The sequence below is a fragment of the Plectropomus leopardus genome, chromosome 4 (genome assembly GCF_008729295.1).
Source record: "Plectropomus leopardus isolate mb chromosome 4, YSFRI_Pleo_2.0, whole genome shotgun sequence".
Lineage (NCBI taxonomy): Eukaryota > Metazoa > Chordata > Actinopteri > Perciformes > Serranidae > Plectropomus > Plectropomus leopardus.
This window is the reverse complement of record NC_056466.1, coordinates 30,203,844-30,227,186: the sequence shown is the minus strand read 5'-3', so window position 1 is coordinate 30,227,186 and position 23,343 is coordinate 30,203,844. Positions and strand designations below refer to the sequence as shown.

The 23,343-nt window shown below is 39.7% G+C and overlaps 1 protein-coding gene across 3 annotated transcripts; it reads left to right on the top strand.

Moving 5' to 3' along the window:
* Positions 1 to 133: 133 nt before the first annotated feature.
* Positions 134 to 20,990, top strand: LOC121941889 (circadian locomoter output cycles protein kaput-like). Of its 3 annotated transcripts, none has more exons than XM_042484842.1 (24): positions 134 to 335; positions 2,347 to 2,438; positions 3,094 to 3,252; positions 3,674 to 3,762; positions 5,232 to 5,288; positions 5,688 to 5,836; positions 7,754 to 7,845; positions 8,116 to 8,205; positions 8,402 to 8,522; positions 9,082 to 9,195; positions 9,492 to 9,610; positions 9,739 to 9,821; positions 10,805 to 10,911; positions 11,025 to 11,172; positions 11,423 to 11,498; positions 12,714 to 12,858; positions 13,058 to 13,161; positions 13,373 to 13,546; positions 14,158 to 14,316; positions 14,905 to 15,108; positions 16,782 to 16,975; positions 17,325 to 17,454; positions 18,654 to 18,785; positions 19,395 to 20,990. In XM_042484842.1, the coding sequence occupies exons 4-24, from the start codon at positions 3,746 to 3,748 to the stop codon at positions 19,674 to 19,676; spliced, it is 2,697 nt and encodes an 898-aa protein (XP_042340776.1). In that variant the 5' UTR covers positions 134 to 335; positions 2,347 to 2,438; positions 3,094 to 3,252; positions 3,674 to 3,745; the 3' UTR covers positions 19,677 to 20,990. The 3 variants fall into 3 exon arrangements, with proteins under 3 accessions (XP_042340776.1, XP_042340774.1, XP_042340775.1); XM_042484840.1 differs by having other exon boundaries at positions 18,651 to 18,785; XM_042484841.1 differs by lacking the exon at positions 134 to 335 and adding an exon at positions 619 to 759 and having other exon boundaries at positions 18,651 to 18,785.
* Positions 20,991 to 23,343: the final 2,353 nt, after the last annotated feature.

The following is a 23,343-nucleotide window of genomic DNA, read 5'->3' as shown; positions in this document are numbered from 1 at the left end:
GTGGAGTGCATCCATTTGCAGGAAGTAGAATCGCTACAATTTTTATTCTTTATCATTAAGTAGGTGGTACTGACAGTGGACTGGTCCGGCTGGAAAAGCCACAAAAACCCGCGGAGTCATTTCCCCTCTGAAGATCACTCAGCGATCCTCCGTTTTGCTGCTACTGTACTTGCAAAATAGTGCGCCCTACTGTCTCTATTGCGCATGACTGTACGGCGTAATATGAAGTAGGCCTCCTGTTTTTCTCCCCAACCCGGAGTCCTCCTGGCCCCCACCGCCTCGATGCAACGCTCAAGTAAGCAAAACACGGAGGCTGCCGTCGACTATTCGCGAAGGTAAGGATTTTTAAATGCATATTTAAAGCCAGCGGTGGTCGGTGGTGTGAAGTAGCACGGCAGTTGCGGTCGTTAAACGCTGTTTTTATTAGCGTGCGGAAGCGGTCGGACTGCAGAGGAGGCTTCGGGACTGTTTCCGCACGCTTGAGGGAGAGCAAGGCCCAGTGACCCACATTTAGAGCAGCCAGTGTCTATGTGTACGAGTGGGCGAGCGCGTGCGCGTCCCCCTGTCAATGCGTGTGTATGTGTGTGCCCGGGGACCGTGAGTGTGTGTGTACATACATCTGCCGCGAAAATGTTTCCACCATCGCTGGTTTTAGACATTTCTCCGCGGCCGACATTTGTGTTTTCGTCGGCTTTTGAGTGGATCTTTGCCCGCGCGGATGTTTCGGCTCGGTTCTCTCGCGGTGTTTGAGGACCAACGGTAATATTTTAGAGATTATTTCGTCTTCAATGTCAGTTGTTGCGTGACAGCTTGAGGCTCGGCGCCAGCTTTGCCGTGATAGAGGCTGATATTCCTCATTATTCCACAAACGTGAAATGCGTTACCTTCCATAAGTGTGTTGTTGAGCGTTTGTGGTTGTAGGAGGAGGAAACGGGGGCAGTAAGAGCGTTAAATCTCTGAGTTAAATGGGCAGTTTTCGGTAGCAAGCTTAGTTAGCCTGCTAGCTAGCTATTATATGGGTTGCTCTCTTTTGGTTGTATAACGAACACCTGTGGCACTAAAAGGTATATTGAAATTATTACCGTGTAATATATGATTGCTATGACTGTTTTGGTCGACTACATTACACGGAACATATTGCTATTATCAGTGTTTATTCATTAACAATGGTGTACAGTGGACAGACCCGTCCAATGAAGCAGCTCGGGCTAATGAGGCATCACTTATTGGCCATCAGGAGTACATGACTGTAAGTCAGGCCCGTGCTTCACAAAGTAGAGACACATGGGGTCCTTAAGATGGTTTAACAAAACGAAATGCTTAAATATCTCAATTATCTCCCACTCAGACTTGTGCAATAAGATAGCGTTAATGTACCTGGGTGATAATGTAATCTATAGGTCCACTGTGCCCCTTCAGTCTATTTTCATATCTAAAAACAAAATCTTCTTAGATCTGTGGAATACAATGCGATCCAAATGGTGGTATGTTGTATGATTGGTGTTGGGTCTGCTTGATAAGTTTGGGAACTTGGGATTGTTCACTCAGACCTGTAAAGAAAACAAACAAACAAAAAAACCCCCCAAAAACAAGCGGTTGATTATTTGACATCATTTGTCAAGCAAAAATGTCATAATTCTTCTAGTTACAACTTTGCAGGTGTGAGGATTGGTTGTATTTCTTGTATCTTATTTTATAGTAGTATGAATATTTAAGTTTTAGACCATTGGTCTGACACCACAAAATGTTAGAAGAGGGCTGTGGGAAAGTGTGATGGGCATTTTTCCTTATTTTCTGATGATCAAAATAAAGGAGCTGAAAATGTTAGTCGATCCATAACAAATATTAACCATATTGATAATTTATTCATTTTGTTATTGCAGAAATTCCATACATTAATTGGTTCCAACCTACTAATGGTAGGGATATTAGCTTTTTTGAGTTTTACATTAGTCTAGAGTGAATATCTTTGGTTTTAGCACTCATGGTCAGACCCCATCTTGACCTCATTATGACCTTCAGGAAGACATTTGTCATTATTTTGTGACATTTAATAAACCCATCTATTACTTGGTTAATCAAAAAATTATTTGCAGATTAACTGATAATCAAAATACTCATCAATCACAGCCATAATCTTATAGTAGTGTGAATATCTTAGTTTTGTATTATTGGTCATACATACTTTATGAGTTGGTCGTGGCTCTAATAACCTGTTTTCAACTTGCAGCAGTTAACATATTTACCTTACCTGCTGGGTTTTAGAATTTGCATGCATGGTAAATAGCGAACACAGGTTCTCTGGTATGTTTGTGAATGAGTGTGTTTTTTTTGTGTGTGTTGCAGGTGAGGTGTGGCCGACACGTGAAGATTTGTCAGTGCCTGGAAGAATAGGATCTAAAACAGCTAGCTTTGCCTGCAAAGAGACATTCCAGAAAGTAAGTTTAAAAAAAATACTTAATAGACACTTTTTCGTAACTGGGTCACTGTGCTCCAAAAGAGTTTCTGAAGTTCTGATAATGTAAGCATAATAACTGATTTATTCCAGGTTTTCCTCGCTGTACTGATGTATGTTATTTGCATTTGAAAGCCTCTGTGCTGCAGTAACTGGAATTTCAAGACCTTTCAGTAGTCTTACTTCATAGAATCTGTTTCATAAGTTATTTATTAGTTTGTTTATGAGTAAGTTTTTCAGAAAGCCAGACAGTTTTGATTGGAAGCAAGGGGTCCAATTAAATATATGCTAAATGATGCATCGCAAAATTGGTTTAACACAGTAAAATTGTTAATTAAAGTTGATTCATTTAGGAAACAGGATTTACGATAGTGGCTGCAGTTAAAATTGGCAGGGTGAGAGATTTCTTAGAAAATATTGAAAATTATAATTTTTTATTTCTATTTTAGGTTTCAACCAGTATGTTTTTATTCAGCGCAGAATTTAAAATCATATAAAAATAGTCTTTTTTTTAGGTTAAGTTGCAAAGAGTGAATTTTATTAACTGTCCCCATGGCAGTAAAGATGTAAAATTCCATAAAGATTCCCTCAGACTGACCCCTCATGACCTGAGTTTTCTGCTCTGATTTCTCCCGCAGGTCTGGTTGATCACCATGTCTTTCCCATTGTCCGGTGTCCTTTCGTGACCCCAATGACCCCAAAGGCAGTTTTGACCATAGAGTCAGCTTTGACCCCAAACCCTCTCTACGATCCCTGAGAAAAGACATCAATTGACCACGTGCATAAGCTGCATTGGGGTGAGCAATGACTATACCCACACACAATTGAGTTTGGTCACGCATCTTTATAATTGAGTAAATCCAATTTCACTATAATTGAAAATATGCCCCCAAACACATGTTGCAACATACTATTTGTTATCAACTTTTTAATGACAACAAATATGGTATTTTTCACTCCAGTTGACTAAATATCAGTTGAATATTGAAGTATAAAAGAGGGGAGTAATCTGAAAATTGTGGGAATGGGGATAATTATGATAAGTGTTGAAGTATGCCACATTGGGTGTAAAACATGCTTGAAATATCAAGTTTTGCAAACGTAATGTTTATAGATACTTTTTTATTGCATGCATCAACAAAGACTCATCAAGTTTCCCTAACTCTGGGACCTGACTACTAAATCTGTTTCTCAATCCTTGTTTTTCTATTTCTCTAGGTGGTCTTCCAAATGCCTACCTCACGCCTAAAGAGCAAATCACTGCAGCCACAGCCCTGATCAGCAGCCACCATGACATCAAGCATAGGGTATGCTGCAACACACACACACACACACACACACACACACACACACACACATATACACACATACACATATACACACATATACACATGCAGCATGTCAGTTTATTGTAGATGACATTCTTATACACTATACATGTGTTAAATACAAAATATGTTCAGATTATACATTAGTTTTGCAAAATTATAGAGCTCAAAATAGTGTTAGTGTTAATGAGTTAAATATTCCTAATTTGTATCAGTAAAAACTATCATCCTTGTTTAGTTAATTTTATGAAATTGTGTGCAACACTAAAAGAAATTACTTGCGTGTTGGCATGAATTGTCATATTTAAAGATATATAAGAGATATTAAGATTTTTTGAAGTGCAGTTGTATGAAGTACTTATCCATAGTCTTTGTATTGCCTGCAGTAGATGGCCATCCAAGCGACGTACTGCTGTGGACAGGGGGGCAGCAGCAAAACAAATTTTAGCCACCTGCAAAAATATAAGTACTATATTTAATTTATTTTCCATGCTTTGCCATGGGCAGCGGAACCAAAACTGAAATGTATCTATGCTCTCTTCAAAACAAGACTCCACTGACAAAAACAGTAATCTTAGCTAACAGAACATGGGAGTTGCTGGTCTACTGCTGCCTTGACTGTTTAGTATGTTTGAATTACTGTGTGACTTTGGTGTTTTAAAGGGTTAATTTGTATTTACCAAAGTCACACAATAACACAATCATACTAACCAACAGAGGCAGCAGTAAACCAGCAACTTCCGTGTTTTGCGAGGTAAAATTACTGTTCTTGTCAGTGGAGTCTGGTGGCTTTGAAGAGAGCATAGATAGGTTTCAGTTCAGTTGCCTGTGGGAAAAGGCTTCCTGACAGCAGGGTTAAGCGGTAAAAATATTCTAAATATAGTGAACACTTAAAATGATATACATTTTTTTTGATGGGCCTAATTTTTTAGATGGCTAATAAACTATGTTTTGCCGATGGTGTTCTACCACAGCTATACATAGCTTAGCTTCTGTGGCGGCACTCCTGTCTGCTTCTCCAAACTGGGAGCGTGCCAACCGCTATTAACTGTAGGTAATATCCTGGCTATGAAAAAGTACCTCATATACTGTCTCTTCAAAAAATAACAGTTCCAGATGTAACACGTCGGCATGAATGAAATTATTTGTTTTGACCCATATTAATTGAAATCTAGGCATGAACATGCCCTGTTTCACAAATGCACTCGTAATCTTCTTGGCAAGCACAACACATTCCTTTTCTCTCTCTCTCAGTCTCTCTCTTTTTTTGTGTGACCCAAAAATAAACATGCTCCTGGCATGTAGGAATCCTCTCATTAGCCAACATCCGTCATTCGCTATTATTAACAATACATATCTGCTTTCAAGCTGCCAACAAACATACACACAGGGAAACACAAAGTGAGATGAGGAAAAACTGGAAATATTTTTTCCCTTTTCTCCTGTAGGGATGATTGTAGCATCTTTGATGGGTTGATGGAAGATGAAAAGGACAAAGCAAAACGGTAAGCTAAGATAAACACACTAGAGGGATGCTACTTGTAGTATGTGTTGAATATTAATACAACAATCCTTTTCATAAAACAACACACGATATTTTAAGGATTATGTCTTGACTCGACCTACAGTTGTTAAATTAACCAACGTTTGAAACACGTTTAAAGAAGAGTGAGTTTTAGTTTTTAGGCTGTACACAACAACCATTCTGTCTTAACTTATAACATTAAAGGATAACATATCAGAAAAGTTACACCTGCTGATTTTCAGGGTTGTTGTGTTTTTTACTGTCTGATAAACAATCGATTGGGATAAAAAACAAATCTAAAAATCTCTTTAAAATGTTTGTTAAAAAGATGACTGTGTGACATGTACAATCTAATTTATAACTGTGCTTCTGACTGTAGTGTGTCCCGAAACAAATCTGAGAAGAAACGGAGAGACCAGTTCAATGTCCTCATCAAGGAACTCGGCACCATGTTGCCTGGCAACACCAGGAAGATGGACAAGTCCACCATCCTGCAGAAAAGCATTGACTTCCTGTGTAAACACAAAGGTCAGGACACCTAATAGGGTGGACACTTGTCCTATATTTAGTTGTTCTTGTGTACACTGTTGTGTCTGCTTGTTTACTCTCATTTCCGGAGCTTATTATGTTGTATTATTATGGCTTATTTTATGAGTCCTGTACCTGTAAAGTGTAAATCACTCTGTCATTAGTTTAAACCACTGAACCGACTTAACGTTTTATGATTGATAACCATGCTATACATTAATGACTGCCTTTTGTGTGATGAAGCTAATTCAATAATGATAATAATCTTTATTTATATAGCACTTTTCAAGCTTAAGCAGAAAATGCTTCCCAAAAAAAAGGCTTACAGAAGACACCCATGCAGCCCCTCCCCTGCCCCCAATGACATAACCAAAATTAAGAACATTAAGAACATAAAACCCAAACAATAAAATAACAATGTGTACAAAAATGCATGAGGGTGCAAGGTCAAAAATGCAATTTCCTAATAAGTAAATAAAATATGGAGAAGAGAATTAAACTCATTTAAGTATTTAAGTACTTTACACCTCCATCCTCTCATCCTTTGTTTCCATCTACTCATTATCTTAGTTGATCACCAGTGGAATACTGTCAGTATCTTATACAGAAACATTCAATTACGGCGTATGTGTCAGGGCTCCAGACTGCAACCATGTAATTGCATTTTTCGACCATTTTTGGTGACAGTGCTACTACATTTTATAACTTTGAGTACCAATGCAACTTGCAAATATGCCTCGTTTTTTTTTTTTTAAGTCATCGTCATGTATCATGTTAAACGCCACGAGGGTGCGAAACTTGGCATTTTTGTTGATTTGTGAGACACTACGTGTACCCTACTCGCAGAGACTCTTTGCTCTGCCTGTGTCTGTCTCCATTTCTAGTGATGGCTGGTTTGACCACAGAGATGCAAGTAACTTTTTCTCAGTCAGCCAAGCTGGATCAAACCCTGTCTGTACTTTTTGGGTCATCCAGAGGGCAGCTTGTGATGTTTCTGAATTAAGCTAGCCATCACTCGCATCTCTGTGGTTGGACCAGCCGCTGCTAAAATTGTGTGCCCCTGTATTCTGACCTTGATGGTCAATCCATTCAAACGGTCGAGGATACACTCAAGACTGTGTCCACTTTTTAAAAGACGGAAGACGGAACACAAGAGTATATCCAAAATACATACATAGAAATAAGAATAATTGGATTATGATCAAATCATGTTACCTGTGTCTCTTAAAATGAAGAAATTCCACTAAATTCAGAGGGAAATTACTTAATTCTGTGATTTTTGGTTGCTAGGAAAAATCTGGACAACTATTTCATTTCAATTAAGGACAACTGTAACTAAATACAGAACCAAAATCAAGCATATTTATGCAATCAATTTGGAAAACTGTTGTGATCAAAGTTCCACATTTTTGTACCTTGAAACAGCTACATTTCTAAATACTTGAGGTGTAGACATTGATAAGTCCAACCACAAACACCAGCAAAATCCAGAGCTAATTAACAAAGAGTTTGTGGCTTTTTCCTGCACTGTAAGTGGTGTTCCTTAATCTTATGCGGGTGCTCCACGAAATTTCATATGGGAGCACTAATGCTACTAGTGTACAAGGTTGGTCTGGGCCTGGCTGTGTGTTACTGTTCTTTTCAATCCCAGTTCTTATCATTGCCGTGCATGATAATTAACTCAGCCACTGCTTCAATGGTGCACTCTGTTATCTCTTGTTCTGTTTAACTGCCTTGTTTTCACTCTGAGCCTTGTACTATCAATACATTTTTTCACCACGTTGTTCTGCATTTCTGTGGCGCTTCTCTTTGTGTTGTCTCTTTTATGTGCCATCGCCTCATCATGTTTTGACTTTTTCCTGAAACACAAAATTTTTCCTCTCAAAAATTCCATTTGCTTTCTGTTTCCTCCACCAGAGATCGCAGCCCAGTCGGAGTCGAGTGAGATCAGGCAAGACTGGAAGCCTCCATTTCTTAGCAATGAGGAGTTCACCCAGCTCATGCTGGAGGTCAGAAATCTTTCATTTTGTACTGTAACTGTTTGCTAGGTGTTATATTCACCGTTTTCCTCTTGTGGTAGGTTTTTCATGACTCTAATTCACCTCAATAAATCCAATTGGAAGAGTTTTCATTGTTATAGTAAAAAAACAGTCTACAGATTTTACACAGTGTTTATTTTGCTCATATTTAACATAGGACAAAATAATAACAGCCTTTTACTTTTACTGCTGTAGACCGACATTTATGGATGTTCTCTTAATGTTGTCTTGTATTATCAGGCTCTGGATGGGTTCTTTATAGCAATAATGACTGATGGGAACATCCTCTACGTCTCTGAGAGCGTCACCTCACTACTAGAACACCTGCCGGTGAGTAACATTTGGTGCTGCCTTTCACCTGGTGTGTATAAGTACACTTTGTGTGTGCTTCAGATGAAATGTAAGGATTGTGTGTGTGTGTGTGTGTGTGTGTGTGTGTGTGTGTGTGTGTGTGTGTGTGTGTGTGTGCGCTGAAAAAATGGTTTGGCCATTCTTTTGATTTTTTGTTTGTGTTTGTTTTCCTCAGACGGACTTGGTGGACCAGAACTTGTTAAACTTCCTGCCAGTAGGGGAACACTCCGAGGTGTATAAGGCTCTGTCCACACACCCCACCGACCACGACAACCTTAACTCGGATTACCTGAAGAGTCAGTATCACCTCAAGTCATACTACACCATACCTACTGCTTTTTTTCAACATTATCCAATAATACTGTACTGTGTATTTCATGGGGAAATAGGAATGTCATTTACTTTACTACACACAGCTTGCGGCTGTTGATTGTGATTTTTGAAGTCTTATAAATATGTGTTGAGACAGAAACAAAATCAGACAAACTAAAAATGTGCATGTGTATCTAATTGACATTCTGATGAAAAATAAAGTTCAGTTTTATAAATCTAGTAAATTTGTTAAAAGTAAATCCTGCCCTGTCCACCTTGTTGGTAAAGAAGCAATGTGGTTGATATAATATTTACAGCCCTGAGCCATCTGCTTAAACTGTAACTAAACCAGCTAAGCAAAGAGCCAGAGTTAAGTCTTAACTGACTAAAAATACTTTGGGGTCATTTTTTCTGTTTTGTCTTTATTTCCTTGCAGCACCATGAAACATTTTAAATACATGAACATTGCGAAAGATGCTATCACAGTTGTATATTTGACTTAACTTTGACTTTTGTACTAACTTCATAATTTTTTGTCTCCAGCAAAGAACCACATGGAGTTCTGCTGCCATATGCTGCGAGGGACCATTGACCCCAAAGAACCACCCATCTATGAATATGTAAAGTTCATTGGCAACTTCAAGTCACTCAACAATGGTATGTCACCTTAAAGGCAATGTTTTCAATTATTATTTTTTTCTTATTTAAATAGTATTCTACGTGAGACACTTCACAGCTAAATGGTGTTAAAGTAAGGCAACCATCACTTTAAAGTGAATTTTTTTTTCTATTTCCCATAACAAGTGTACATGTTCAAAAGGAAGACGCTTAGATAAAAGGGACCCAAACTTTGTGTAAAGCATGTTTTAAGAAGTTAACACTCTCAAAGAATACTGTATAACAACCTTTTATAAAAACCATATTAATGACAAACTCTGTTCTGTGTCCTGCAGTCCCAAACGTGACGAGGAATGGTCTGGCGGGGGTATTACAGCGGTCACTACAACCTGCGTTTGATGACCAGGTGTGCTTTGTAGCCACTGTTAGGCTGGCCAAACCTCAGTTTATCAAGGTAACCCTGGGCAAACACATACACACACACACACACACACACACACCTGAAAATAAAACTACACAGAGTCATTAATGAGTCATTTTATCTAATATAAATTCTCTCTTCTGTTGTTTTTGCATTCTTAGGAGATGTGTACAGTGGAGGAGCCCAATGAAGAATTCACCTCCAGGCACAGTCTAGAATGGAAGTTTCTTTTCTTAGACCATAGGTAAACACAGACACACACACTTCACTGTGCATCATTCCTGAAACTGCCAGTATCGCTTGGGAACCAGGCAAACCTCCAAACTCAGTTATCTAATACTCAGTGGCCTCAGTAGAACAACTGGCAACTTTTGGAGCCTTTGCGAGTAATGCAAGATTTGTAATGATGTCATTTTTGGCTTGCACACTCGTGTTAGAAACATGACAGTAAGCATAAACCAAGCTTAGTAAAGAAGAGCGATGTTGAGCCCAAGATGGCTGCAGCTGATGTGAAACTTTCTTTTGGAGTACTATTGTCAAATTTTGTTGGCAATAATGACAACAATCATTCACAGACATATTGATGCAACACCATCATAGTTCATCTCAGCATGCTGTGTATGTTTACATTTTTCTGCCACACAGCTCTACATCATATCATATTCTGATGTTTGTAAGTAAATGAAGAGCTTCTAGCTAATTTATATTTAGGGAGATTGTACTTGAACTTTGCCGTCCTCGGATTAGGGGTTGGTGTCTGTGTCTGACCATTTCCGTGACTTTATGACACCGACAATTTGACGTTTATATCCACTTCACACTGTGATTAGCCAGCTGCGTGGAAGAGAGAAAGGAGCCAGAGTTTGAACCTCTCACACTCCCTTTTTTGAATCCTATTTCTATCACTTTTCATGTGCACAATGTAGTGCAACACAATAAGTGTCTCCCAAACGATCTGAAAAATATAAGCCCCTCCCCCATTCCATGACACCCACCTTTTTGCTTCAAACATAACTGACTTTTGCACTTGTATAACGCTTTGAGATATGTACATAATGTTTGTCCTTTTTGATCACTTTTTTGAAAGCTATTAGCAACCACGTGGTCTAGGTCACATGAACCTTATAGCTTGAGGAAATTGTGAAATCTACCTTTAGTTTATTTATATATTTAGTCTTTGGGGTGTGTGTCAGCATGATTGATAAGGCTGCCATTTCTCCTTTTCAGAGCTCCACCAATCATAGGCTACCTGCCTTTCGAGGTTCTGGGAACATCAGGGTACGACTATTACCACGTGGACGACCTGGAGACACTGGCCAAGTGTCACGAACACTGTGAGGGCTCATATTTACACACTTTCAGATAAGGTTTATTTTGTAACAGCCGTTCTCTGCTTGTTGCTTCTACCAGCACTGCTCTCATCTGCGTCTGTCTCTCTCCTGTTCAGTGATGCAGTACGGTAAAGGGAAGTCTTGCTACTATCGTTTCCTGACTAAAGGTCAACAGTGGATCTGGCTTCAGACGCACTACTACATCACTTATCACCAGTGGAACTCTCGACCGGAGTTTATTGTCTGTACGCACACAGTAGTCAGGTACTGCCGCTTCACCGTATCTTTTTACTGTACAGTTATCAAAGAAATCTTTTAATTCTGATCATTAGATACTTTTAAAACCGTTGTTGAGAGTCTGTGATAAGAAGCAGTTCCTCATATATGTACATCTGTGATCTTTTTACTGGTGTAACAGCATTTCTAAATTTTCTTCACATCTCTCATGCACGCCACCTTCTTGCTTCTTCATGTGGGTTGTCCCTAAAACCTCCTTTTTTTGTCTAAAATGCAGCTATGCAGAGGTGAGGGCAGAACAGCGCAGAGAGCTGGGCATTGAGGAGTCTAACCCAGAAGTTACTGCGAATAAGGTGAGAAATTAAATCTAGAAATGACTTATACTCATATGCTTATATTAATGCGTGAGCCCAATAATAAAAAGTATCACAATATATCAAATATTTATAGATAGAAGATAGAATTTATAGATTTGTTGTTAAAACTTGAGTAATAAAGTTTAACCAGAAGTTTTCCATGAGTAAGAATTAATCAAATTGGACATGATTTATGTAGAGAAAATAAACAAACGAGTTTGCTGTTGCTATCATACTGACCTTTACTTTACTAAAATTCAACATGGATCCTTTTCTATTAGTTGCTTTCCCAATTACAGTTAATGATTGATAAAAAAAATTGTGTGTGTCAGGGATTGGGGCCTTGTTTCAGTTTCTGAAGTAGGGCATGATAGAAAGACTTTGCAAACTACTGTTTTAAACATACAAATTCTATATTTAGCCTCAAGGTCTTTACACAATAATTAATTCGCACATTAATGTATGTTTTTTAAATTTGGTGCTTGTCATGAGTGCCTTCATACAGAATGTAAAAAAGCATCAATTTTTTGGAACAAGGTCAAAAAGGTATCAACAAGGCTTTTTGTGTGAAACGATTGTCATGTCACAACATCTTGAAATTGGTGGACCTGTTACAATTGTTGCAAATTCAAATCACTGCAGATATGACTAGTTTTGATGTGGGCGAGTGTTTCACATCTGCACGTCATTTATCCATCAAGTCCACTGTGTGTAAAAGCCTTTATTAAGAGCCACCATATTAGAAAAGATGTCGAAAGCTTCACAAATTGAAGCCCCAAAACTTGTTTTTAATGTAACCTATCTTATACAAGAGGAAGCCAAAAGCCTTTTTTTTTTAAAAAAAAAATGTTATCCATTAACTGGATAACACTGTCTACAAGTCTCGAAAAAATTTCCTGTTGTTCTCTGATGTTATCGCAACCACTTTGATCAGTGAACATGAGAACACCAGATGTGTCATAAACTTTGGATGTAGTTCACTAGCAGATAAAACACCTGGATAAGGTTTTTATAAATGTGCCTTTTTGATAGTCCATCTAATAACTCTTAGTAAGCGTGTACTGGTAGGACAGCAGGCTGAAGCACATGCAGTGCATTTTATCCTTTTCTCACTTACACATTAACCCTCATTATTTAACTGTACCAGGCAAACTATTCTTTTTAAAGGACTTGCTAACAGTTGTATTTTTCTCTCTGTCTGTGTCTTTTCAGAGTCAGGACTCAGGCTCCGAGTCACAGCTGAATACATCCAGCCTCAAGGAGGCTCTGGAGCGATTTGACCACAGTCGAACCCCATCAACCTCCTCACGGAGTTCTCGCAAGTCCTCATCACATGTCTCAGACAACACTTGCACATGTAAGGAGACACACACACACACACACATACATACAGTATAATATTAATCAGTTATGCCCTGACGTAACGCTCTATAGATAAGTCAGCGACACATCAGTCCTGGTGTTGCATGGGATTTGAAACCCTCCAGTAAGACGCTACGATGTCGTCATCAAGGTCTGAGTATGACTCTTCCTCATCAATGATTCTGTCTCTGCAGCAACAGCCTCCAAGCTACACATGGACACAGCCACGCCTCCTCGGCAGTCACTGGCCTCCACCATGGAGATGACATCACAGCGTCGCTCATCCATCAGCAGCCAGGTGAGACTTCGGTCCCTACACCAACACGTAACAAACCAGGAAGTCTTGTTTTGACAGATTTTTGTGATCATGAGTAACACAAATAGAGAGTGCATTTTATTATTCACTTAGTGCTGTTCTATAATGCAGTGTGATTAAGGAAGTGTAATATAAATGTTTTTTTTTTATCCTTCTGTTGTCATAAATCTTTTTATTATCTGTATGTTTGCAGTCTATGAGCTCTCAGACCACAGGCCAGAGTGTAACCCCAGGTTTGATCACTCAGCAGCAACAACAACAACAACAACAACAACAACAACAACAACAGCAGCAGCAGCAGCAGCAGCAGCAGCAGCAGCAACAACAACAACAACAACAACCACAGCAGCTACAGACAAATGTACAGGTGAGAATGGTGGCTCTACACTTAGTGACACTACATATCATAATGTGCTGCAGAGTAGAGCTGAAAAGGTTTGTCCATCAACATTAGATGAATTGTTTAATTGTTAATTGGGGGTGTTTCAGTTGTTCCAGGCTCTCAGAGGTTAATAACTGCTTGGTTTCTTATAAAGTGTCATATTGATAATACTTGATGCATGGTGGCTTGTTCCATCTGGGATGTACAAAATGACTATAGTGCACATTTTGGCCAATGAATTTTCAAAGGTTTTTCATTATATTTGACCTCATTCCATGATTTTCCAATTCAAATTTATTTATAAAGCACATTAAAAAACTACATAGTTAACCACAGCGCTGTATATCAATAAATAGATATAGAAAATAGCATAAATATCATAAGACTTCTGTAGTACACGCACCATTTTGGGTCTTTATTAACATACTTTTAAAAATAGCCCAAACAATGTGAATTCAAAACTTGTCTTGTCTTTTCTAAGCCATTGCAGACTCAGGTGTTCATTTGCTTGATTTCCGTATTGAACATGAGAACATGCTCCTATCTGCACTTAAATATTAAGTAACGGAACTTTTTCTTTTTCTCTTCACCCACAGCCGGTGATGGAGTTCTCAGCGCAGGTGAATGCCATGCAACATCTAAAGGAGCAGCTAGAACAGAGGACGAGACTGATCCAAGCCAACATCCAGCGGCAGCAGGAGGAGCTGAGACACATTCAGGAGCAGCTGCAGAGAGTGCAGGGACAGGGCATACAGGTGAGACGGAGACTCATACACATGATTGCTGTCTGAAATGTAAAATGTAGCCTCTTCCTACTATTGGGATAAATATAGGTCACGTTTGCTCATTGTATATTCATTCAATTGAGTCTATAGTTAATTGTGTCAACCATGGCAGCAGTTTTATTTTGTTGTGCTTTAACCTTTAAAGCAAAAGAAAACTGATTGTATTCCACAGATAAAGCAGAGAGCTATGCATATGCTGTGCATGATGTTTTCCAAATTTGGAAAGTTCCGTATTTGAACGAAAGTAGCACGTTACCGCTCTTCTTTTTTTAAGATTAGGAGGTGTCTTGTGCTTTGTCTTTTCCTGTTGTGTTCTACCTGGCTGTGCGTGACCTAGATCAGGATGAGAACCATGCATTATGTATTATTTTTGTTTTATTCAGCAGAAACAGTTCACTACCCTTGCATGTGCTCTGTAAAGAGAATTTACTCTCAGTAAATTACTCTATTCTGTTATGACAATAATGTTTAGATAAGGCAAATAGAAGTGCATGTAGTGGTAAACCTAGAAGCACAGACTGCTGTGGACTGACATTTAGTGTTTTTCATCCCTTTTAGATGTTGCTGCAGCAGCCGGCTGGAGCGATGAACGTGCAGCTCCCCCAGGTGGGGTCCGTCCAACAAGCAGCTACTCTGACCAGTCAGGTCCAGCAAACAACGATTAACCCTGTCCATTCAGGAACACAGCAGCTCACCATCCAGCAGCAGGCAACACAGCCCCAGCAGAACCTCCAGCAGCAGCAGACCAATGCCCTCACACAGGTGGGACACACACACACACATCAGACAAATCTTTAGGTCTTTTAATTTTGGTTAAAGTGACTGTATCTGTAACTTTTAAAGGAAAAGGTTCAGCAGTTAATAATGTGCTCAATATCCGAGGTCCTGTGAGGGCACTATGCTTGAGCGAACTTTTGACAGTAGTGGTAATTTATGTGGAGAATTTCACAAACTACACAAACACAGCACTGTTGTCTGAAGATGCAATGTTGATGACAGGAAGAGCCACAGGGCATGCTGTCAGTGTTTAATCATGTGTGAGCCCTCTCAGAAAACTCGGTGACAGTAGAGTACTGTAAAGGCCAGACACACCAAACTGACATCAAATGACTAGCGGTGATGAAAGCCAGCTGTGGCGTCTCCTCACGTCGCCTGTGTCTCAGGCAAAAAGTTGCACAGGACCACATCAAAAAGACTACAACCAGCACATTTGTTCTGCGCCAGCTAGAAAGGAAATAACTCTCCTTTCCAGCAGAAGGTGGTCGTCTGTAACCGTCATTCAAAAAGGGAAACCAGAAGACTAAAATGATGATATTTCGGCAGTTAGCACATTAACAACACAATCCCATGTTGAAAGAACAAATTCTATTTTCCATGCACCAGTGGACAACAACACAATCAGGACATGTTTCTGCTTAAGAGTTCAATGGCTAGACAAAAGCAATTTTACGTTTTTATTTCATGTTCCTGGCTTCCGTTTCTCTATTCGTGTGCTGAGCTGAACGGCTAGTCAGAATGATTTCATTCACCGAAGGGCTCCACTATCTCCAACGCTCCACATCGACCATCGGCCAACTGCCAGCTTGGTGTGTCAACACCTTTAAACACATAGACCATCATATTCACCTTGGTTAGAGACGTCCTCCATACTCTATTCTCTAGTCCTTTCAGCAAAAGCAACACATTTCCCTTCATGTTCGTAAATAATTTATCTAAAGCAGGTTTCCTGTAACCCAGTAGTGTCTATATGGGGCTTTTTCCACGTCTTGAAGTGGTGTCAATACATCCTGCCAGTCCACCACCTGTTTGCAGACACTCTGCAGGATTGTCAGTTACTGTTCGTAAACATGCTTGCAAATGAAAACAAAAGCAAAGTAAAACCAACCCCAGATTCACTCTTTTTTTTTTTTCCTTTCGGCGCTGTGACTCTCAGCTGCCTGCTGCTCATGTTCTGGCATCTGGTCACTTCATTTATATAAAGTCATGACCTGAACTGACCGCTGTGGGAGCACACACCCATAGATGTCCAGAATGCAGAAAATAAGAGGAAAATAAGAAAATACAGGCAAAGGGCAGAATCTCTGCCGAAAAATACACTACCATACACTTCAAGTGGGTCCTAAGTGATGATATAGAGAGATTACCTCTGTTTAAGTCTATAAAATTGGTTTTTTTTTTTTTTTTTTTAAGGAAAACCAGTCATCTGTAGTATACTTTATTTTCTGGTTCTCTGTATATTCACATCTTTTTAATCTGATAAATTTGTGTTAGTTATGCTCAAATTGGACATTGGTAAAACAATGAAATTATATGGAAAAACTGAAAAAAACAGAAGCAAAATCAACAAATTCTAAGAACATATAACTTAGGACATTACTGTGTTAAAGGAAGTCATATCATGTCCGTCCTTCCTTTCCCACTTTGCCACTCTCCAGCCCCAGCGTCAGCCCCAGCAGCCTCCCCAGGCTCAGCCTCAGACGCAGGGCTCTGTATCTGCTCCACTGTACAACACCATGATGATTTCCCAGCCAGGGCAGCCCAACGTGCTGCAGATCAGCACCAGCCTGCCGCAGACCAACACACAGCAAGGCACCGCAGTGGCCACCTTCACACAGGACCGACAGATCCGGTAGGCAGACAGCAACCAAACCTCATGTTTAAATCACATTTGTATATAAGTAACTGCATATGTTGTTTATTTGAGTTTATTCTGTTCTGATTTAAATATTCATTTCAGTGTTCTGTGTGTGTGTGTGTGTGTGTGTGTGTGTGTGTGTGTGTGTGTGTGTAGCATAAGGGGCTTCAGCTTTTATTTTTTGCACAACCATGTCACAAATTGAAAAATAACTGAACCTTGTAAACTTGTAAAATACTGCTGCTCAGTAATCAGAATTCACATTTGTTATGATTGATGGTTACTGTAATTAATCTTTTTTTGCCCGGGTTCTTTTCCCTTTTCTCCATTTCACTGTCCTCAGGTTCCCAGCAGGGCAGCAGCTGGTGACCAAGCTTGTGACAGCTCCAATGGCATGTGGAGCGGTCATGGTGCCCACCTCCATGTTCATGGGACAGGTGGTCACTGCGTACAATCCCTTCGGTGGGCAACAGGTAAGGACGAAGCCGTATGAGTCACAGAGCAACTAAAGAAACTGTATCTAAGAGCAGAAAACAAGCACCACACTGAATAAAGTCCATCCAAGCGGCCATTTGTGAAGAACATAACCACCCAGCTGCTCAGCGCTGACAGAGTGTGGTTACACTGTGAAAGTGTTAAATATAATAGGATTTAAACTGTCACATTGGTGGGGAAAATTGGCTTGTTTTCTCAGCAAAAAAATCCGTTTTGTATTTTATGCTGATTGTTGTAAAATTTAGCCTATATAAAAAAAAAATAGCAACATTTTTATAAAAGCAGCTCACATGGACATTACAATGGATCCTTTTATTAAAAGATAATTCTTAAAAACTTTTTTTTTTTTTTTTTTGGTCTGAAGTTGTTTAACGTTTGTGAAGTATCTGAAGCCTAAAAAGGACTCAGGAGACTAACGTGTCCAAAGAGGAGTAGATTTTGAAATGGTTGCAATGTAATGTTACATTAGTAAAAGAAAATTTCAAAATAAGATCTCATTTTTTAGTCCAGCCTAGGTGAAGCAGATCAGAATTTAAGAGGCTGATTTATTTCTGATCAGACAGAGACTTATTGTGAGCAGTAAATGTTCCTTTGGGCTAATACAGTGGTTTTCACCTTTTTTCATGTCAAGCCACTTAAATTGATACACATTAGTTCACGACCCCTATTTGATAAGATTTCGATTCAGGGACCTTAGTCTGAAAAGATTTTGGTTAGATATGATTAAGACCAGAATTCAGCTAACATTACAGTTGAGGATATAACTGTGGAGGAAGTGAAAACCATGATCAGGATAGTTACTCTTATGATGCTAACCTAAATTGGACTAAATAGTTAGTGAACTAAATAGTGAAAATAAACAACTCCCATTTTTCAAGGGTCCTCTCTGAGGCTCCTATAGTTGCGAACCACTGAGCTTATACATTTGACTCCCCTTTTGATATCCCCTTCTACAAATATCTCAGGCAGTTGAATCTTTAGAGAATCCATAGAGAGAGATCATAAGGAGCTGTAAAGGTGGTGCTTAGAAAACCTATTGAGAGAAATCTCTGTTAAATGTTAAATCCTTGTTAGGAAATGACCTGCAAAAATACAGACCGAACCTCATTTCCTATGTATCACTAACATGACTCCATCTCTTTGTTGTTCTGCGTTAACTCCTGTGTCTGTTCAGCAGGGAGGGCAAACCCAGACCCTGACTCTGCAGCCAGCCCAGCCGCCCCAAGGTCAGCCCGACGGCCAGAACCAGACGACCGTGGTGGCTCAGAGTGGCCAGCAGGGGCAGCAGCAACAACAGCAATTCCTACAGGTATCACAGGAGGGCAGCATCCCACTTTCCCCTTCCATAACCCAGTCAGGCAAACCTCTCTTCACTCACAATCCCAAAACATCCCCAAACATTCATCTTAATTGCATTAACTGTGGCCATTTTAAAAATGATCAACCACCCACTGGCACTATCTGCTAACAGAGCACTCAAACTTACAAAAGCTCACATCTACCCTAAAAGACATTATGGCCACTTTCCATAAAACCTGGTCACCTTACCTGTAATTTATTCAGAGGTGATCCCTCTCTACACCACCCCACTTTGATTTTTCCAACCCAAATACAATATACATTGTCACACCCCCCCTCCTTTTTTGTTTTGTTGTTCACTTGTAACATAACTCCTTTCTAGTATCGCCCTGTAATTTGTCTTTTAATGTATTGATGCGTGTTCAATAAGGTGTGAAAAAAAATGTTTAAATAGACATGATGTTGAAAAGTGTTGCTGTCTCTATCTTGCAGTGAGTAATTGAATAATAATAGAACTGCTTTTTTGCTGAATTTATTAATTTTACTTGCAGAGTGTTTGAGAAGAGAGAGTCTTTTTCTTGACATTAAAGAAAAGTTGTTGCACTGTTTTTTCTGTCAGGGCACTCGTCTTCTGCACAGTAACCAGTCTACCCAGCTGATTCTGCAGGCAGCTTTCCCACTCCAACAACAGGGCACCTTCACCCAGGCAACGCACCAACAGCAACCGCAGCAGCAACAACAACAACAGCAGCAGCAGCAACGGCAACAGCAACAACAACAACAGCAGCAGCAACAATCTCATCACCAGAGGCACCAGCAGCAGCTGAAACCACAGCCCCAGAAACAGCAGAAAGCCCCTTCATCGCACAGGACTGACAGCGTCAGCAGCCAACCACAGTAAAGTCTGGAGGAAAACAATCTGAAAACCTGGGGAAGTGAAACTCTGAAGGGATCGCTGCATCCATTTGTTTTGTTGATGTGGTTGTCACAAACTTCCTTTTCCCCAAAAATCGTCGCCCTCCCTTTCTCCATCCGAAAGAAATGAATCATAGGAAAGAGGAAAGCCTGCGAGTCCACAAGAAACTCGCCAAGGATTGTCACCATGGCAACAGGATGGATTAAAATCCCCCTTTCCCTCATCAGAGGCTGAGCTGTGAGTGAGCTCCAGTCTCTGTGGAAACCCGAGAAAAAAAAAAGACTTTTTTTTTAAGGTGTGTCAAAGTGGACTGATTGGTGTACAGATTTACTGTATGATAAAAAAACTGTAAATATCCAATATAGCCTAACAGGAAACAGAAATGTAGTATTTTATATGATTGCATGGAAAGAATAACTGTGTAAGCTTTTATTAGTCGCTTTTGAAAACTGAATTTTTACTTTTGTTCAAGTGTTTTCTGGTCAAAGATGGAGCAGTGACGTGCTCCCTCAGTCCCCCCCCCCCCACCCCCACACACCCTTCTCTCTTCAAAACAAAAAACAAAAACAGTCCAGATTAAGGCTTTAAAGTTGTCAGTTTGGTTGGGCTTGGGTTTTCTTGTTGAAGTTGTGTTTTTGAACACTGTGTCTCTTGAGACAAAAATGGCTCTTTTTAACTTTGTAAGTACAAATTATGTTTGGCAAGAAACTAGATCACAGTTTAACTGAATTCTTTGCGGAATGATCACTGTACGTATAACGGGTTTAGTGATTCCAAGTGCCAAGAACTTAGTCAATTGTTGTTGTTTTTTTTTTTAATTTCAAGCAGACTATTCAAAGGCGTATATATATTTTCCAACAAGATATTACCCCTAACAAAGTTAATGGGTGTGTATATAGTAGGGATTATTTTTTAACAGTCAGAGAGCCCTATAAGTAACAAACAGTATATCCTCAACCTCCTGAAACTTTAGCACTTGATGTGGTTGTGTACAGTAAATCACTGTCGAGACCTAGTTGTTTGTAATCTGTGGTGTGATTCCGTGAGCTAGTGTGTGTTTTTGGGGATACAATCTTTGTGGGCATGAGAGTGTCCGTGGTTGATGTGTGTGCGTGTGTGTGCGTGTGTGTGTGTGTGTGTTTGTCTGTTGCCCCTTGTGTCTTACAATAATTGACTTAGTAAGGGTTTTGAAGTTGCTGGATGGTACTTGTATTCTCAGGAATGTGGAAAGTTTTTCGCTTCTGCCTCAGTCTGGAACCGGGGAGGATGAGACAGTGACGCTGCAAAGACCAGAGTGTTGATTTGAGGGTGCGCTGACTGAAATTTGACCCAGATCTTTTAGAGCCTTCCTTGTAATTTCCTTATTCAAAGAGTATGAAGGGAGAGGTCACTCAAGAGACACTAAAATATACAATTATTTTGTAAAGGAGGAGGGTAAGATGTAAAGAAAAAAATATGAAAATGGTTTGTTTTTCACCCACATTGGATTTCATTCTACCAACAAACATGAATTCCTACTACGTGCCTCGTGGTCTCTGGTATCATCAGTGTTTCATCCTTCTATCTCTTCCTAGGCCTCAGAAACCGTCATGCAGTTCAGCTCACTTGTCTCTCAGTTCTCAAACCGCAGTTAAAACCAGGGCTCAGCACAAGTCCATCTCAAACACACGGATGGAACTGGGCTCAGCCTCTCAAATACAGTTGTAAGCCATATCAAACAGAAAAGCCTTGGATTGGAGACGACGTGTAATGGTTGGCAAAGGAGCATTTAGAATGTGTTGTTTTGTCCCAGAGTGTAGTGAAGACTGCGTGCGTGTGAATATAGCATCTCCTCTTCTTGATCCTACTTCTTGTATCACTCGGGGGTCAGCATTGGTTTCCCCTGGCGATAGCCAATCAGTTCTTGCGTTGCAGTATAAAGAAATAATTGTAATATTCAAGAAACTTCCTCTCCGGTTGGGCACAGTATTTCTGCAAGCCCGTGTGTGGGACAGCTCAACTTGAATACATGTTTGTGTGAGTGAGAGCGTTTGTGTGCATGTTAACTGTCACTGTAACCCGTTTTATTTTCATATGGAAATTGATGTGTGACTGGGAAAGAATGGATGTCAGGCAATGCAGAGCATTGGTCACCTGTCAGGCTATAACAAAGACATGCAGTGTGTTGTTGTTTTGCAATGGCAGACTGCCCAATAAACACTTACACAACAACTACACATCAGACCGGACTCAAATGGTAATCCTCTGAGATATGGTTTTGATTTAGATTTGTGCGACTAAGTGAGGATGAATCTTGTTCATCCTGCTATCCACAAATGACAAGAGAGAGTTATTATTTGAACCAGGTCTTCCACCCATCACGTAACAAATGTAGATCCTCTATAATCTAGTTTGTGTTTAAGGCAGCACGCTACGGGGTAATGTTGAAATGTTTATAGTTTGTGTCACTGATACCCAGCCCAAAGAATGTAAAGGTGTTTTAAAGAGACAAATGGATGTTGTAACTGTTGATTATGGAGAAGCTTTGACAGGCTTTGTGATGAAGGAAAACAAGGGGTCATGTTTCTCACTACTACATATAGAATCTGAAATACAATCTCATTTACAGGCTTCGCATTGTAAAAGAACCTCCTGAATGTTTCACTATTACAAACTTTGTGTTCCTGTTTTTTTGCAACAAATTTTTGGTTGGATAAAGAGTTTCTGAGAGTTAAGGTGTAGGATATTTGAAATGGGACACCATAGACAATACAGCGACGCCCCCCTCTCTCTCCACATGGATCTACAGATCACCTTTCCACTACACAATCTGGTTCTAAAGAGTCCTAGTTCTAGTATAATACTGTACACATACACAAAGCGAAGTTTGAACACCAGTATTCAGTGTAAAACGGTGCTATGCTTACCTGTATGGTATGTATGTATGTATATCCCTTCTTCTGCTCTTGAACTGTGCTCCTTTTATCTACCCCAAAGTCAAATGTAATAATAATCAATATTTTGAAGCAAAATGTTTGCTATTATAATAACCCCCCTCTACCCTCTCGGTCAATTTGAAAATAAAAACAGTTGCAAATATTATGCGTGACACACGTCTAATGCATTTTTATTGTGTATTTTGGTCTTTTATTAGCCACAGAAGCTGTGTAGATCTAGGTATGGAAATGTCCATCCACCACTGAAATTTTTCAACAAATGTTGGATGGATTGCAATGCAATTTTGTACAGTTACTCTTGATCCCCAGATGATGAATCATAATTACTTTGGTCATCCCTGTATGTTCCTCTTGCGGCACCATGAGGGTGACATCTTTGTTGTTTAGTGAAAGGTCAGGAAAGTTACTGGATAGATTGTCATGAATTTTTGCATGCATATTCATAGTCCCCAGAGGAAGTATGAATTCTGATAACTTTGGTGAACCCTTGAGTTTTCTGTTAGTGCCACCATGAGGATGACATCTGTGGTTTGAGTGAAATATTTCAACAACTATTGGGTAACTTGCTAGTAAGATTTGTGCAGACATTCACAGACTTTCCTTTGCCATCGTAGGATTCGCAAATTGGCTTCCTGGAGGCCTGGAAATTTTCTTGGATCCTCTGCATCATTGAGCCAGTAAAGCAAGCCCACTGAAGACATGTGGCGGCTGTGCCG